This window comes from Haplochromis burtoni, unplaced genomic scaffold, assembly GCF_018398535.1.
Source record: "Haplochromis burtoni strain Fernald_Lab_line unplaced genomic scaffold, NCSU_Asbu1 Contig_20, whole genome shotgun sequence".
Taxonomy (NCBI): domain Eukaryota; kingdom Metazoa; phylum Chordata; class Actinopteri; order Cichliformes; family Cichlidae; genus Haplochromis; species Haplochromis burtoni.
The window spans coordinates 3,354,087-3,372,429 of NW_024582381.1; the positions used below are offsets into that span (position 1 = coordinate 3,354,087).

The window sequence follows — 18,343 nt, forward strand, 5'->3', positions numbered from 1 at the left end:
CGCTGGCTGGCTTCATGAAAAAGACATAGCTAAAACGGTGACGAAGAGTGCTGAAATATGCAGCACTCTTTGCCATGTAGCTGAGATTTGTCTTCAAGTCACATATAATGCATGAGGCCAGTTTTCCGGCTGCAACATGATGGACAAGCGAGTGCGCCGTTCAGGGTGTATTGAATTGCCTATTAAACATAATAAAATTCTACATCAGTTCATTGTAGTCTTGTGATGCCTGCCTGTAAGTGCTTCTGCATGCAGTCCAGACACTATGCTGAGAAAGTGATTAATAAATGTTACTGGGGTGTCCTAGTAAGAACGCTATTACAACTTTTATGGAAAAGTGACCAAGGGTTGTTCAGACTTGAAGCGAACATGTTCAGATGCCCTCAGATTAATGGAAAGGAGTTCATGTCTAAATAGGGAAACAATCAAAGTCAGCAGTGGGGGACCAACTCCAGCTGAAAGTTTGCGACCTGGTCACAGGGCACAGTGATGGGAGAAATAAACATTTTCTTTTCTATGGGTGTGGATCATGAAAACATGACACAGAAGGAAGTCCTGTGGGAAGCTTGCATGCTCAAACAGCTAAATGCTGTGCCGCCATGCTTGGGGAGACTACATCACAGTTTGAATTGTGGGAAAATGACAAGTGATCTCGGTGTTTTAAAGTGAAAAAACACTTTCACAGAGTCTGTGAAGTAAGTGACAACTAAATGATGTTGTGCTTGGTTATAAACATGCTGGACTTTTCCCTCCTCTTCCTGTTTTGATGCTGATATTTGAAGGCTGATGTCTGCTAATGAAAGGACAAACCTTTAATGACTCACTGTGAATGTCAGCAGGGACAAATGAATTAAGCCGTGTCACTGCACCATGACCTGTTCGTACTTGTCATCAAACAGGCTTATTACAGTTTGTACACATCACTCCTGTTAGTATATGCGGCTCTTATTGTTGTGTCTTGAATGAGATCATGACCATGTAGTTTTTCCATGTCTCTCAATGTTTTCTAGCTAGATTAGATTATGCAAGCCTCCTCAAGGGCATACAGTGTGTCTCATGTGGTTGCCTGAGACAATTTTAAAAGGTGCATTGCTGAATGAATTCAGCTACCAAACAAAATGTTTTTCCACCTTAATACCCGCTGCGAGTATGAACCTTTAATGTTTAATAAACTGTGTTCATTTGGATCGGTATTAAACTTAGTCACGAGCATCATACCAATCACAGAAAGTTGTTTCTTGAGCTATTCTCTATATTACCTTTCTTGCAGCACAATCTTTCAGATTTCCCATAAACTGCAGCCTGTTCTCTCCCCCTCAGGGACATATTGGGGTTCATTGAATGAATCTCAAACATCAGAGCAATCACTGTCTTGGTTGAGTGGCATTTCTCTCTGCACTCTCTGTCTAGCAGCCTTGTTCCGCTTCATTTGAGCCCACATCCGGCCAGAGAATGATCGTGGCAGCCAGAGGAGTCTTCCCAGCCGTTTTGTGGGCGTCTGGACGTCCTGGGCTCCTCTGTATTCATTAGCAGGCTAGTCACAGTGGTGCGATGGAGCGTATCCTCTCAGTGGCTCACAGGGACTGTCAGCAGAGTGACGGAGACAGATCGCAGGTGGAGAAGCGAGGAGACCTGCCATAGATTAACTCGTCTGCCAGCAGGGGGACTCCATGGTACCATTTGTTTTCAGCTCAACAGATAATTTTTCTAATTAACCTTTAAGTGGATTGCTCAGTGTTGTATTCAGCATGAAAAAAGACCGCTGAGTACCTGTCAACTGTTCTTATATTCTTTGGTATTAGGAAAATAAGAAATGCTTTTTCAATTTCTGATGATTTTCCAAGCTGTGTGTCACGACCGATACATGCACACACACACACACACTGATTAGCAAATGTATTACCCAGTGAAAGGTTTATGCCACAGATGCTATAAATTAATATGTGTGCAAGCTCTTTAATCAAAATGATGCTTTTAATAATCAAATCCATACGAAAAAGCAGAAAATCTGTCTATCTATATTGTATTACTGAGGCAGTAGCACTGAATGAAACTGAATACATTATAAACTTTCACACTGAGTCTAGTCACCTATCACATACAATTTTGTAAGACAGCACGCCTGTGATTAGCGGAGAGTTCAGTTCTGTTGTTTTTCTTGCCTGTGGAGAAAGGGCGGGTACTGTGTGTGGACTTAAGACATGAAACTATGGAGAGTTAACTACAGTTGAATAATGTATTGTTCCCATTTTGACTATACCACAATGCACTAAAATCTGTGTACTCTTCCCAAAGAAATCTTGAGAAAAAAAGGGGATTGTGTTGTCGTACTTTTGACAAGTACAATTTGCTTTCTGCACTTTGTCTGCAACTGGAAGAGAAAACAGATTCCATTCTTATGCCCATCAGTATCAGAGTATCAATATTCTTCATGTATGTAGTTTAGTTTGTTCAGTACTTTTGTGGCCAAAAGTAGAAGGTCACAATGTCAAAATGTATATATATCACATATATTTCACCTCTGTAATATTCTGGATATTTATAACTGAGCTATTTGTTTATGTAAGAGCAATTTCTTATAGACTTCTTATTTTGCAAACTGTTTGTAATATATTGTATTATTTAATTTAGTTCAGTTTGTTACTGTTATTGTCTCGGAACAACTGTAACCACATAATTTCCTGACGGATTAATAAAGTATTCTGATTCCTTTGTGTCAAGCATTCAAACTTGTGACACAGGTACATATTAGGCCTTTGAAGGTTATCTAATTTGACATATCATGATGTTACGATGCTGCCTAGCAACAAGCGAGCATTGCGCTAGAGTGACCCTCTTTAAGCATTTATCCCCTCACTGTAACATCTAGTTACGGTAACATTCACAAAATTTTACTCAGACATTATACACTCCCTGGTTGCCTGGCAACCACCTAGCAATGGGCTAAAATGACCTGTCATTTGAAAAAAAAAATCCTGTCATTTTAATTTCAAGGCAGATTTGTAGCCACAAAGCTGAATTATACATTATAGGTTCACCCTGTTGCCTAGCGACAGCTTAACAATGGGCTAAATTGACCCATTTTTTATTTTTATTTTTTGCATTTGTGTACCTATAACATCATAGAAAAGCACTGCATCATTTTAATTACATGATCAACGGCAACTGTATTGGTTTACTTAAATATCCAACTATTGGTTTACAGGTGTAAGGCTAATGTTCATATCATCCACAGACTGATCAGACTAACAAAAGATGGTGTTTATTTTCTGAAATCATCCGAATACAGTGTACCATTAAAGTTTGACTTAACTCTTAGAGTATAACCTGGAAATTCAATTTTAAACTTGAAGTTAACAGTCAAATGTTGTCCCCAGGCCAAGAGATTTCCTCCTTTGCAAATAAATCCAAAATGGGCATCCTAAGATTATTCCCTTCCAGCCTCAAGACACTGTAGCTTCAACCAAAATCCACAACCTGGACCGCCTGAGGTCACAATATTAATAGGTCAAATTCCTATTTCATGTTTATTTCTTCTGTGATATAAAAAAAATTACTTATTTGTGTTGTCGTTTTTTCAATGCTACACTGGCTAATTTTCTTTCCTTTATGCTAACCTAAGATTAAGCTAACAAATAAGCTGGAAACAGTGTTTAAAGATGCCAAAATATCACACGACTGTTATTAGGATTTAAGGTGCTTATCATAATTATAAATGCTTTATAGACTATTCAGACCAATCAAAAACACACCAAAAAAGAAGACATTGTTCATTACTGGACTCTCTTCGCAGCATGCTGTGAAAGTTTAAGTTATCTGTCAGAGTAACACCAAGTGGACTCAGGACATTCAGTGTCAAACTTTATATTAACCATCAAATGTTGCCCCCAGGGCAAGAGACTGCCTCCTCTGCAAATAAATCCAAAATGGCCATCCCAAGAAGATTTCCCCAAGCCTCCAGACGTTCATGCTTTAGATTAAAAAATGTGTAATTCCATAGCCATCTGGCTCGAGAAAGGAATTTAAGAGCTGTGTGGATGCCAGCCCGATGCCACATCTTGGAATGGGCTATTGCTTTCCAAATTGCTCTGGGCTGTGTCCCTTTCCATGTATTTGTGCAATAGCATTAGCTTGTTTTCTGTCTGCCCTCTTTATAAAGTTTAAAAAGTAATCTTTTCTCAGAGCATGGCTGTTTCTGATAAGGAATCTAAACTAGGTCAAGGACTCAGAGTAAAGTCATTGAACAGTAATTAAAGCACCCGCTGATGCTACAGTTCAAAATGTCTCCACCATGAGCTTTGAGATAGAAATCCATTCAAGGATTTGGAAAGCTTTTGTTTCACTCTCCTCATGAGTAAAATTACTTCATTCTTTTTTTTTGTCAGGGAAACTGAGTAATTAAGTGAGCAGAGTTATTATCGAGCCACTGGAGTGAATCGAGAATTCTGCCTGATCACCTACGTAATGTGATGCCCAGTCATTCAAAGGGGTGGCAGTAAGTTGAAAACAATTTGGGGGCTGGCTGATCAGCATATGAGAAATCCATTTTCCAGAAATGTACATTTTACATTGTGACATTGTGAAGGATCATCTTGGTACACAAATACAGTAAGTAGCAGTAAAAAACAGTCCCTTGTGATTTTAATTTCTATATTATCCTTATATCAGACTTCTATTGTTAGTAGGCCTACCATTAAAACATGTGTTGCGCTACCAATAACTTAATGGTATTTTTTATTTACAGTACACTGAGCCAAATACACATGTATGTAAATTTACTGTATCCAAAAATGAAAAAGTAAAAAATTTGCACATACAATGAGCCTCCTTTTTAAAACCAGACTACTGCTAAGAAGTTCTGAAAGTCATGAAAAGAAAAAAAAAAATAAACAGAAATATATGCAGATCTGGAGAACAATACACGAACTAATATTCCCACCAATGGGACCACCACTGCCTTGTGAAATACATAATCCCTTTCTGTAAGAAGATGATATTTGGCAGCCACCTCCATCTACTGTAACATTGTGCCTATGGTCTTTTTGCTTCTTTAGGAGAGCCACTGGCTGAGCATTTGAAGTTTTAATCTGGCGCTCCAGAGACTAAGGTCACCTTTCACTATCCCCCCCCCCCTCTCTCTTTTATTTGCTCTTGCTTAGTTCTGGCAACCCTGCCATTTCACACACTATTAAAAGAAATCTGCTAATGCAAGGAATGAGGTCCTTGGCTTGTGGAATGGAAAATGATGGCATTTCTGAATTCTGTCTCTCTAAAAAAGACCCTGGGCGTCTTGTGCAGGGTTTATGACCCTAAGATTAGTCACTTTTTGGTGCTGGATGTACTGCCTTGGGCTATTTCTGCCAGAAACTGATTTTCATATTGACGTTGAACCCTCTCCAGTCCACATATTGGCTCATGCATCACCTGGACTGTGCAGCTGTCAAGCCTCAGTGATAGCAAGTGAAGCAGACAATTCCTCTGTTAATAAATAAACAAGTGAGGGTGCAAGTACGTATAATATTCCAGGCTCGAGGCATCCAACTACGCACCGCACATTTCATTAACATTAACATTGCATGACGTTCAATTTCAATTTGTCCTGATTTCCTGTTACAAAGCATAATTATGGCATGTTTATATATTACTTGTGTCAAGAATAATAATACCACCACATCTTGAGCCGCCTTCACTTTGTCATTGAGTATTGTAGTCTTCTCTCCTGAGCAAATTTGTTTTTATTGGGCTTTTCCTTTTAAGCAACAGAAATTGGAATGGAAAACCCCCCCCAAAAAAGATACATGCAAATGGATAAAACTTCTTACCAGTCTTTACTTGCACTTATATATCTGTGTGGATATATAGCAACATGGCTAAAAGTAAGACCAGGTTACTAACACTGTATGCGATATACTTTATACTACTGGCCTTTTTACACTTGTCAAGGAAGAGAAAAAAAGAGCAGTTGGGGAATTACATGGAGCACAGCTTTGCATGCATTACACAGAGAAGACTAAGGAGAGATTATCCAGAGCCAGATGTGTCTCTCTCCAAGGAAAAAACACGCAGTCCGCTAAGAAGCAGCAATATCCTGCCGCTAGTAAGCGTCAAACAGCAGGGCGTTGACGGTCGGCTGTCTGGAGCATCGTGCCGGCTGTCTTTGAATTTGCAAGATTTCAGGTTTAGGAAGCAGTCGTCTTTTAATGTTGTCGACACATCCTCCATCATACTTTAGACAAGTGTTTTCCAAGTTGACTGATAGACGGTAATGCAGCATTAACTTCTGTTTGCTCACAGGCAAATGTCATCTGTTTATTTCTGAGAAAGAAAATGTGGGGTTCAAGTTTGTCTATGAGCAGAGCAGCTTTTTCCCAGCAAAAGAGACCGTCATGCAAAGAGACCGGAGCATTGCAACACTGAAACCCTTAAACTAGATCTGTACACACTATATTACTTTGGGTTCCTAAAATTGCCATGCCCACTTCCTCTGGTTTAATTGTAATAAATGTGTTTGATGTCTTCGATGAGCATTTCAGTGTTATGACATTCTGTAGTTCATGAGCTATGACTCCATAGCACAGAAACCAGCATGCTTCTCTAGGTGCAGAATTGTGTTTTATTGAACCAGGGCTTGTCAGCATTTTTGGTGAGCTGGTAAAATATAATTGTGTCATCCTTTATAAAGCAGTGTTGGGTTGACAGCACCCACAGAAGCTTCATTCCTCTGCTTTTTATTGGGGTGTGAAGAAGGGACATTCTCTTGGTGATGAATAACGTCTCTCTCGCATGAAGTCAAGGTAAAACACACTCACAGTGGTGGTGTGCTCCACTGGATGTACATGGATGATTTAAAATGAAATCAATTCAGCTGAAGAATTAGAGCTGGTTGCCGTAATGGTTTTTATCTGACACCCATCAATACCTCTATTGATTTGCAAGTAGGATCGAATCTTGTAAGGACTGAGTGAAAAAAATAAAAAATAGATACAAATTTGGCACAAAAATATCAAAGTACTATTGCAGCAAAAGCACTTAAGTAAAGTGACATCCGTTAATGATTTTCTCTGTTCCCTAATGCTAAGTGTTTGAATGTTTAATATACCAAAGTCAGAAATGTTTCTAAATCTAAATCTCTTCATGTTTTTGTAACAACACTGAACTTGTGCATATATTTTCCAGTTGGTTCTCTGCTTATGTGTAATTCAGAAAAAATCTAATCACATTTTTCTATAGAATTTAATCATTTCCTCTCTTAAAGAAACAAACATCAGATGACAAATATACCCCAGCACACCTGCACTACAATATATCAAAATCAGCGACCATCTTTATTGTGTTCAGGTTCTTACCGGGGCTATAAACACCTGTTTATGGATACAAAGAAACAACAGTTTCACATTTCTTTATAACTGATTTTGTCAGAAACACTATGAGGCCAAATAAGGACCAGAGGATCCTGTTCATAAGTTATTAAGGCAGGGAGGGGTCGCATCAGGGACTCACGCTTTAAATAGAGCTCCAAAGTTTCCAACTTCATTTCCTATGCACAATCAAGCTCAGACCCAAGAGATGGAGGATATTTAAGGTCCGATGAATGGATGTGAGCCAGAAACGGCATTTAATAAAAGCAAAAGACGAGATACAAGTTGATTAATGCAATGAGGAATAATAAAGCCATAGCAGATCTGCGGGGAAATGTAAGGTCTTATTTTCTTTTTCTCTTGACAGGGATTAAGTACAAATATCCCTGCTACTGGTATTAACTTCTGGCAGGATTGCTCTGTTTCATGATCAGTTTTTACTCCAAGTCCTGTATCTCTTCACTAATACAGCTGCAAAAGAGGGAGAGAGAGAAAGACATCATCTTCAGTAATAACAGTAATAAAACATAGCTGATATCATCTATAGGGTTCAAACGATAAGGGTGTTGAAAGGCTTCTGTCGATACACTGAAATCACTGATAGTTAGGATGGCAACATTCAGTATCTTTAATTCGGCATTTTCCAAGCCATGACTCAATGATTTCTCAGTGTTTCCTGCAGATTTCCTTTCTTATCCTTTGCAACAGCATCGCTAAACCTCTAAACATTACTTATTTATTTTCCATTGAATCCCAGACTAATTAAATTCTTGCAGGGTGAACAGCTCTTTCAGGCAGACTGACCCACATCACCAGTGTGGCTATAGAGCCCGGGATATATTAAAGTTAAACATATGAGTGTGCACAATCCATAGTTATAGTATTATGAACATTAAAAGTATGCAAATGTTTTTTTTAATATAAATAAAAAATAGTTCTGCTCTAATCATGTCAGAGAAACCTAATAAAAGCACAGCTTGCATATCAAACAAACCCTATTTGAGCAACAACTTCAAGAGAAAATCTCTTATTCTGCATTAGGTTTCCTTTTTAAAAAAAACTCTTCTTCCACTTCCCACACAATGACAAGCACAGCCCCAAACCCTGAACCTTGTGAGGGGCATTTAGTGGGGGTAAACGTCACAGAGTGTAATTAAAGAGGAGCTTGCCCTCAGGAACTCTCCCAGTTGACAAAGCGAGTAAGTGACAGTGTCTGTTTTTTCTTTTTTCCATCAAACCAGCAAATATTGACTTAAAAGAGCATGGCTTAGAGAAATATCAAGTTGTTTCACAAAATTGTTATCACTGTTTGTCAGACACATATAGAATTCTTCTAAAGTGGCCCGTTTTTCATTTCAACTTTCTTCCTCTCGACACAAGTTAAACGACTGTGCTAGAAAAAAGAAAGTCTAAACTAGTATGATTTATGAAATCATCAAATGTGTGTTATCTGTAATTGATCAAAAATATGAACAGAAGCGGTCAATTAGTGGCGTGTTTGTCCTGCTTTATCTGTCCCACTAATGGCACTTCTGGAATAAATATGGTGCCATATCTTATCTGTGGCAATTCTCCATATTCACACCCACAGGAACGGTCGTGTACATCAGGCTATAAGGCCTTGAATCGCTAGATTAATGAGACAGACAAAGGTAAACTTGATTAGAGTAGAGTCACCCTATTCCACCCTTTCTGATTTGTAGTTAATCGCCTTGGATTGATTTAAGCCTTTGATTCTATAAGATCACTTCTGCGCAGCAGAATTTGCACCGACTTGAAGAGAAGAGAAATTTTTCAGCAGGAATTTCCACCTTGTTTTCTATCGACGGCTAATTGACGTTAGATAAAATTACAAACTAAGAAAAGTCCCGGGAATCATCAATCAAATAGCCATATTCTGCTGTACTCAGACCTATGGAGGACAGCTGCTATATAACAACGGCTGCTAAACAGGACTAATTCTCTAGAATGAAATATGCTGCAGAGGACGGCCATTTACAGGACCGGTATCAGAGCTATATTTCAAGGCCCAGCCGCAGCCTCTGCCCATTAAAGTGTGTGTGATGTATTTTAGGGCCGGTTTATGTCCTGCTCTTTTCTCAAAGAGGGCTACACACTGACATAATGGCTGATAGAAGATGCTTCTGGGCCAGCAGTGGCTCTCCATACAGAGTAAACCAGAGTAGAGGCTATATTATTAAAGAAGATAGACATCTGAAGAGTCAATTTGGCCAAACCGTGTGAATTCAGATTAGAGAAATACCAAAAATGTCATTGCTGCTTTCGTTTTTATTTGCCTTTACAAATAAATGCAAGCACTGGTATCATAAATGTGCATTTAGTGGCTGGGATTAGGTTTATCCCTACCAGCTTTAGTATTCTAGGATACACTAGCATCAGCAAGACTGTTGGAAACCATTTTACAGCAGAATAAAGGTACGCATATGGAAAACAATGCACATTACTTGACCTCCACAGTTGCTATATTTATGGGTTAACACTGCTTCTGTATGTGCACTATCAGCACCTATTACACGTGAAAACAAATGGTGTGAAGTTATGGTCAACAAAATAACAAGGTAATTTCTTTATACGCGTTAGGTGCAGTAGGTGTGACGATGGTATCTCCTAGTGAGCAAAAACAATGCTGTTTTTTAAAATCGTTTTTCTGTTTTACTCTGGTTTAGCTTTTAAATTTTACATGTGATACTTTTTAGCAGTGATATATTAAATTCATTAATTACAGGAGAATTAAAGCAGCTGTGAATGAAGCATATTCTCTGCCTAACAACACGTGCCAAAGACGTTTGCTGAGCCAAGAAAATAATTTTAAAAACAGCCCTACTAGTGGGTACAGCACATAATTTAAGGCATACCAGTAGTCACACTTTGAACACATGGCCTGTTTCCTCATTGCCCCTAAAGATTGAAGACACAACTTAGAAGTTCAGCTCTGATTGCCCGCCAGATGGCCATACCGGAGAGATCACTTTTCTGAGAAAGACTTTCACCTAGAGGCTTCCTCAATCATGTTAAAATTTTACTGCAGCATCTGACATCTGACCAGCGTGCTGCATGGCCAATATGGGAAGAAAGTAGTTATGGAACCCACAGCTTTCTCTGTATCGTCTGCATAGTAAAAAGCCCGTGAGTTTCATAAGCAAATAGAAATCTGCATCACGCACCCTTCAAAGACGTGGCTTGTCATTATGGCATCAGCTAATAAGCAGGTGGCAGGAAGTAAATAAAATCAATATCCAGCTAATAATATGACAATACCCAGCTGTTTGGCACTTCTGAGTATAATCAATCACCTGGACAACAAGGTGATCTATAAAAATTTCATCACATTTATCTAGTGGAGAACTTCTACCCTGATAAGACACCAACTGCCACATGAAGTAAATAGTTCTTGAAGAACATTAGTGGCAAGCAGTGTATTGAGGTTGATTATCTCTGTGACTAATGCTCTGTCACTCTGTGGTATGAGAGGGCCCAGCGAGGACCCCCAGTAATGGAGCCTGAGCAGGTGCTGAAAGCCCATTGACATCAGGGGGGAGTGCACTGACAAGAATTTCTGATGAATTTCAATTACTGATCTATTAAAGCTAATGAGGTAAATGAACAGCCAGAATACATTTGCCAGATAGCTTGAGACAAGACCTCAGCCGTTCCACTGGATTTTGTGCGTATGTGGCCACAGCAGATGGCATAACGCCAGTGTAGAAATGAAATAACTGGGCGAGTGGGGGCTGAAAATGTAACAGTCAAATAACCACTGGTAGCTCGGGAATTAAATGCTTAATATTAAGCACACTGATATGGCTAATAAAAGTTTCCACCGTTTGCTGTCATGGCCTTACTGAATGTAGGGATAGCATGCCACCAAGTGGAGTTAGTGCAACATAGCATAATGCAGGTTCACCTGCATTTTGAGAGTTGCAGCACCATCTGCAGGCTTTATTGTGAACAGCAGTTTATTTAAATAAATAAAAAAAAAAAAGATACCCTCTTTGAACTCATGTTTGAACTAGCTAATCATGTGACACCTCATGGATATCAGATTGTGCACAATGATAAATATTGATCAGCTAATCACATCCTTAATCAGAGTTCAGCAAAGACCTGCCAGCTCAGCATAACTCAATATGTATGATCTATCAGTGATAATTAATGTTATAAAATAAATATTCTTTTTTTGTATTTAGTATCTTTTGGAATGTTTTTTTAATCCCATTTGAAAATACACTGTGTCAACTAAGACTATACCAAAAGTTGTCTTCATTTTGCTAATAAATAAAGTGCTTTGTTATTTTTTTATACTGTAAGATAAAAATGAAAAAGGTTAAATCTGCTGCAAACCATAATGTCATATTAACACTGATTTAAAAAAAAAAAATTACGGAATAGCTGCCTAATTAGGCTACAGATGCTGCATATGTGAAACAACACTGGCATCCAATGTTTCTTTAGGTTTAAGATTCAACTGAGAACAAAACAACCTTGATGGCTGAAAAAAAAAAATTGTAAATATAGAGCAATAACTGGAAAACTTTGTAAAGCCGGGTGATTATTGTCTGTGGCTCTATCACAAGAGCTGACATTTTCCACACATTAGAGCTGTTCTAACTGTAAAGATATAGATTATAGAGACTTTATCTTAAAAGGTCATACCGATACTAAACTTGCTTACAGATTAGAAAAAGGCCAACGTTTGATCAAAGCGACTTAGTAGCTAAACGTATGTGTCTTCTTGTACAGCCACAACTTTTACTCACTGGAGATAAACTGAACTATATTGATTTTATTCATTCTTTCTGACAAACTTACAGAATAAAGATCCAGCGGAATAGATGGACACTTCTCCACAGCATATATTTAAGCATGAACAAGAATGCAGCTCAGATCGCTGTTGAACAACACTTTGCCATCCTTCTCTGCGCTGCACTTTCTCCTTAGAAGATCTAACATGCCCGCTCTGATCTCTGGGGTGAAGGACTCGTGGAATTTGTCGCTTCCTGTCATGAAACTCAGCAGGCGTTCTCCATGGCAGCTGCCTGGATTGAAGCACTCGGTAATGTCGAAGGCGTTGGGAGCTGAATGCTCATCGTATTTCAGACCCAGGCTCTTCAGACAGGCAATGACCTCTGCTGATGAACGGTACTCTTTAATGACACCTACACACAGCTCCTTGCTGTAAGTCTTCCACAAGGTGTCCCATCCACTGTTGGCTGGATAGTGTGATATTGAAAATCACATACATTTCTGTATAAAAAAATACTTCAAACAAAAGTAGTCAAGAGGATTTACTCAAAATATAAAAGTAAAAAGTAGCTCCTTGAAGGCCAGCTATGTACAAAGCTAACAGAACTTCATTATAAATATAATAACTCAATATTATTAATGGAATATAAACTTTGATTCAACTTAAATTTAAACCTAAAGTAGCTGTTTTTAAGTTTCCCCTTCAAATGCATTAAATACAAAACAAACATGCTCAAATATAGATTTTATATACAAAATATAACCCCAAGAGGGCACCATTCTTCCAGCGCAAAGAGAAAAATATGTTTTATGCTCCTGGTAAAAACAGGAGCATAAAACAAATATGTTCTCAAAAATTTATAGTATACTTTCTTTACATTCACACAATCTGAATTTGACACCTTTAAACTGTTATACTGCGGACTAATTAATTAAGGATAATTAAAATCAAGTTCGGCTTACCTGCTTCGACGATGATCATAAGTCTGCCGTTAGCTTTTAGAAGGCTGTGGTAAAAGCTGATAGTTTCACAAAGGTTTTCCACATAATAGATCATCTGTATGGGGGAACATTATGGGGAGAACTTTCTAAAGCTTGAATGAATTAAGTGTTATCATTTACAATAAATCTGCCAGGACATTTCGTCAGAGGTTGCTTGACAATTTATCACACTAATTACACATTTATCTGTCAGAATACACTCTACTCCCACTGCGGTCCCCACTGAATTCAAGCAGCAGTGCAGGATTTAGTGAGGACCCAAATATATCTCATTGTTAACAGAGTCAGACAAGGATATTACACTTTACAATACTTATACTTTATAGTTTGCAGTAGATTTTAGCTCACCACAATCCCACCTTAGGCGAGAAGACAAGACACCATAGAGTGACAAAGCAAATTCTAGAATTCAGCAATGTGCTCCCGCTATTCTTTTGCCATGAATCTGTAGAAGGAAAACTCCTAATACCTGAATCATGTGTATGAAATCAAATTTCTTCATCTCGCCCTTCGTTTTCACTTGCTTTACATAGTCCTCGCTGCTCATGATGTTCCAGCCAAATGGGATCTTCTGAAGACTGGCAGTCTTTGCTACCAAAGCTTTAAGATGAACAAAACCAAATAGCCATCAATAACATTGAGATCTATGCTTATGTATATGCGATACATCAAAACACTGATTACACTGAGATAAAACGCTGGCAGACATCATTTAAGAGAATGAACTACTTTAAGAACATATAAAGAAAAGTAAAAATAAATATTGGGAGATGCGATTGTAGTCTTTTTCGTTGGTGTACCTGAGAAGACCACAAAACAAAGAACCAAAAAACATCTGATGCATTCACATGAAAGTAACATCAGCAGACGTATCAGTAGTTTGGGGTTTGTTCCTATGCATAACAACAGACAATACAAGTGAAACAAATGATTTCAGATGACGATGTATGCACGTTTTACACAATTTTCAGGTACTGCAACACAAATGAGTGCATGATGAATTTTAACAACACACAAAGTAACTACTTCTTTTGGCATTTTGAGAAAGCTCTAAATGTCAGCTGATAATGTTAGTACGTTCACTACTGGCACTAATACATCGGCTTTTCAGAAAGGTAAAGAAGAGCCTGAAGAGGAAACCCATCTGAAAATAGAGTAAAAATATTTCAACATGTGGTGTGAATGTGAATGGTTAATACCTTTGAAGTTGTCTGAGAGTTCAGAGCTGCCCTCCACAATGTCAGCAGTAATAGGAACAGCAGGGAATACAGACTGCAGCAGTGTGAGGATCTGAGCATCCACCTCACCTGGGGAAAAAAAAAAAAATCAGGAAGTAAGAAGATTTTGAACACCTGTGGCTCCACATAACGCTTTAAAATGAAAATGCTCCAAAACATATAGTATAGAACACTTTAAAAAAAAACCTGAAATTTATTTAGAAAAGTCAAAAATATATATAACGCAGATGTGTGTAATACTTCTTATCATTCTGATTAACAGAATCATTAACAGTTTGTTGTTTGATGTCATTGTGCAATAACCGCAGTGATCTATGACCTATATTGATCATATGTGGAGCCAAGTGCAATCTGCAATAGCTTTGACAGTGACTTTAATGTATTAATGCCCCCACAGACACTGTTATTATGAATTCTCTTTGTTGCATGCCTTTGAAGGGCATGGTAATCAGTTTAATTGGAGCTTTTTAACAGCGATTCTCAAACTTTTTCTGGCATGCCCCACTTCAGAAACCAAAAAAAAGTATCCAGGATTACATTTTAGTGAAATAAAGGCCAGCATGACAACATCAGAAAACTCTTTTCTTCAAAAAACCCTGTTCGTTCAGCTGCTCCACTTTAATCTGTGGGGACTGCCACAGAGAACCACTGGTTTAAAACAAGTAAATATGTGATGGTCTTGAGTCTTTGACCCGTTTTTGAGTTTGTTATTTTGTTTTTGCAGAATATTAAGATGCTGATATTCTGTTTAGAGTGCCTCTGAGTTTTGTTAAGTTCTAGTTCCTAGCCCTTGTTTAATCATTTAGATCCCTCTCATGTCCAGTCTCTCGGTCTTGCTTCTGTGTCTTCTCCAACATCTCCTGTGTAAGTTATTTGTGCCTCCTTGTGTAGTCCATCATGTCTGGTTATGCATGTTAAGTTCTCTCGCTCCCCCTGTTGCCTGCGTTTAGTCAGTCTGTGTCTCAGTGTGGGTTTCTCATAATTCCTTTGTTAGCCTCCTGTGCTGTGTGCGTTATGTTCAGTTTTGCTTCCTTGTCTCATTAGTTAGATTACTTTCAGCTGTGTTCCCACCTGTGTTCTGTGCCCTCATTTCCCCTTGTGTGCATTTATGTCTGCATCTCCCTCATACTCTGGCTGTTTGTTAGTTTCCTAGTTTTCCCCAGTTTGGTTTCATGTCCTCTGTATTTCTAGTAATAAAGCTTAAAGAGTTTTGAGTTCAGTCCTGTTTGTGAGCCTGCATTTTGGGCAGTGTTCCTGCCCACTTCACACTGCCACATGACAAAATAAGCCAGAACTACCACAGCACACATATACAATGGTCAGTAATGCTACTACAATTAATATTACACTTATTGTTATATTTGATCACATACCTCCACCACTTCCAACACCAAGAACGCTCAGGCTGCTTTTACCCTCTCCAATCCTGCATCAAAAATAAGAACGTTAATAAACCGTTAAAGAAAGTGTACAGTATGTGTGTCACAAGATGTATGCTGGAAAATTACGGTCTTACAAAATTGCACTATGGAGCCTCTGTGTTATAGCTGTCTAATTTATTATGGCTGGTGCTAGACTGGATCATTGAGTAGATGGGTTGGCAGTTCAGTGGGTCGTACACGGCTCAGCTGCTTGCTTAATTTTTAAAACAGCTTCACTCCTGAATGGTGGTCTAAAAAGAGCATCTAAGAAGTGACTGTTTGAAAGCATGGATGTTTTCTTTTGTGAAAAAACTAATTACAGAGCTCAAAGCAAGAGCATTATGACAGCTGCTTTTCAAAACGATCAGCCCAAACCTCTAAACGATCACAAAATCTAAAAGGAAAATATGAAAATGTAAAAGCTGAAAGCCATACATCTTTTGTTATTAAGCATTTCACCTCTACTTACAATATGGAATTTAATCTATTGCAAACTATCAGACTACAGAATATCTCAAAGCATTTTTCATTTAATAAATAAGTTGGTGAGGTACATTTAGTTAAGTAAACAGTAGATGTTTGTGCTATCAAGTGAATAAAGACAAGTGTAAAGGATAAACTGCAAGTGTACTGTTGAATTCTTTCAGGGGGTTTATTAAAAAATGACCAGTCTTGCTGAGCACAAGTTAACATTATTTCAATAGACAAATTGTGGATATTCAGGAGATCATGGTGAAAAGAAACTTTTTATAAGAGGGCTGTGCGGCAGTGACAGAGACAAGAAACCCTTCTTCTAGTCTTCCCGTCTGTTTTAAATAGCTGTGTGACAAATACGGATAAAAATGTAATAACCAATCACAGCATAGCATCATCCATCAGGCTGATCCAATTTAGCACCAAATGGGTTGTTTTGACATAGTAGGGACAATCTGAAAGAAATTGAGTTTTTGAATGAAAATTCAGATTGTGTGCGTGCACTGCAGCTTGCATGAAATTGTAGGCAATTTCTTCTGCCTTTAAAAAGACATTTTGAAGTTATCTGCACAGACCCTGGTGGGCTAAATTACCCCATTCCCTAAAACAGCACGTAACATAAGGAAGGCAACAATTTAAGCCTGGCTAACTAAATGGATAAATGCTCAAACGACTTTCCATAAACTAGCAGAGACCATACTGTGGTGGAACTTCAGGCGGTATAAAGCATCTACTGTTGACAAGTGGAGGACACAGATGCAACTTACGTCAAAGTTTTCATATTCCAACCCTTGAGTACAGTCATTACTGTAGTGCTGCATGAGCAGTCTGTCCCCTACTCTTAGCTTGGAATATGGGTTATTACTTCAAGCATTTCATTTCCTGCTGTACCTTTTAAATTCTCTTGCTAGGAGATTGTTAACACACTGCACAATGGCCTTGTGCTCTCCTGAGTGTTCCAGATAGAACTGGAAAATGTGGACATTGTCACCCTCATAACAAGTGTGCTGTGCTTCTGCAGCCATGACTGATTCCTGCAATGCACAGAAATCAAAAACAACAACATAATCAAGTTTCTCACCACACTTTAATTATATAGTTACATCATAAGAATAAAAAAAATACCTTAAATAGCTGTAGCCTCTGTGGAAATCGAGTTCTTCCCCTTCTTTTGAGTTGCACACTTTACATTCCCTCCCACAAAGTGGACTGGCTTCAAAGTAGTCTCTCTAAAGCACAAATAGTGGGCGTCCTGAACTGTTGGACTGGTTGTGGCGAATGAGAGCAGAGACCCAACTGCTCTCCCCCTTCTTTTAAGTTGTGGTGTTTCTCTTCTCTTCCACAAATGGGCTGGGCTTCAACATTTTCTCTGTAGAACAGAAATAGTGGGCTTTCCTCAACCTGTTCAATTGGCCTCACCTGCCCTTAACACTAACCAAACATATGCAAAGCATGCACCGCTTTAGATGGTCTAAGATTCTGGTCCTAGATTTAGAACTGAAGAAGCTTCTTGAATGAGGGTTGCAGCATCTTGAAGCAACTTAAAGAAGTCCAGATGCTTTTCTTTCTAAGCTCTTTAGACTACGATGACCTGGATGACTGAGAACCTTCACAGACACTGCTTTAGATGATTTCATACATTACATGTCATGGTTACATGGTTGTGTTTGCAGATCAGTAAGTAAAGTTGTCCTCAAGATGGTGCCAAAAGTTCAGCTATATCGTAGTGTCTGCAGAACATCTGCTGCCACAGCATACATCATCTTTACCATTTTATAAATATTAACAGCACAAGCTGTTGAGCTGAAAAGACATTCTGGAGCATAAATATATTTAAGCTGCAAAAGGTTGTAACAGTTATTGTAAACAATCCCCAAATCAGTCACAACGCCATGATTACGATGAATCTACTCATCTAGGAAAACAATTTCTTTTTAATGTATAAACCATCTTAATTTCAAAATGCTATTGTGACAGCTTCATCTTAGAATCAGTTGTATAAGTAACTTACTTCAGCTTTATACACGTCCAGTATAAGCAGCGACTTTAATTCATCTACTTCTCACATTAAAATAAATATCATCTT

At 38.4% G+C, this 18,343-nt stretch overlaps 1 protein-coding gene across 2 annotated transcripts; it reads right to left on the reverse strand.

Annotated features, from left to right (window-relative positions):
• Positions 1 to 5,861: 5,861 nt before the first annotated feature.
• Positions 5,862 to 17,583, reverse strand: LOC102288737 (histamine N-methyltransferase). 2 transcript variants are annotated; one of them, XM_005919334.3, is made up of 8 exons: positions 17,383 to 17,583; positions 17,149 to 17,291; positions 15,736 to 15,788; positions 14,324 to 14,431; positions 13,594 to 13,724; positions 13,086 to 13,179; positions 12,189 to 12,589; positions 5,862 to 7,829 (listed from the first exon to the last, which is right to left on the reverse strand). In XM_005919334.3, the coding sequence occupies exons 2-7, from the start codon at positions 17,280 to 17,282 to the stop codon at positions 12,237 to 12,239; spliced, it is 873 nt and encodes a 290-aa protein (XP_005919396.1). In that variant the 5' UTR covers positions 17,283 to 17,291; positions 17,383 to 17,583; the 3' UTR covers positions 5,862 to 7,829; positions 12,189 to 12,236. The 2 variants fall into 2 exon arrangements, with proteins under 2 accessions (XP_005919396.1, XP_005919395.1); XM_005919333.2 differs by lacking the exon at positions 5,862 to 7,829 and having other exon boundaries at positions 11,873 to 12,589.
• Between the last annotated feature and the right edge of the window lie 760 nt (positions 17,584 to 18,343).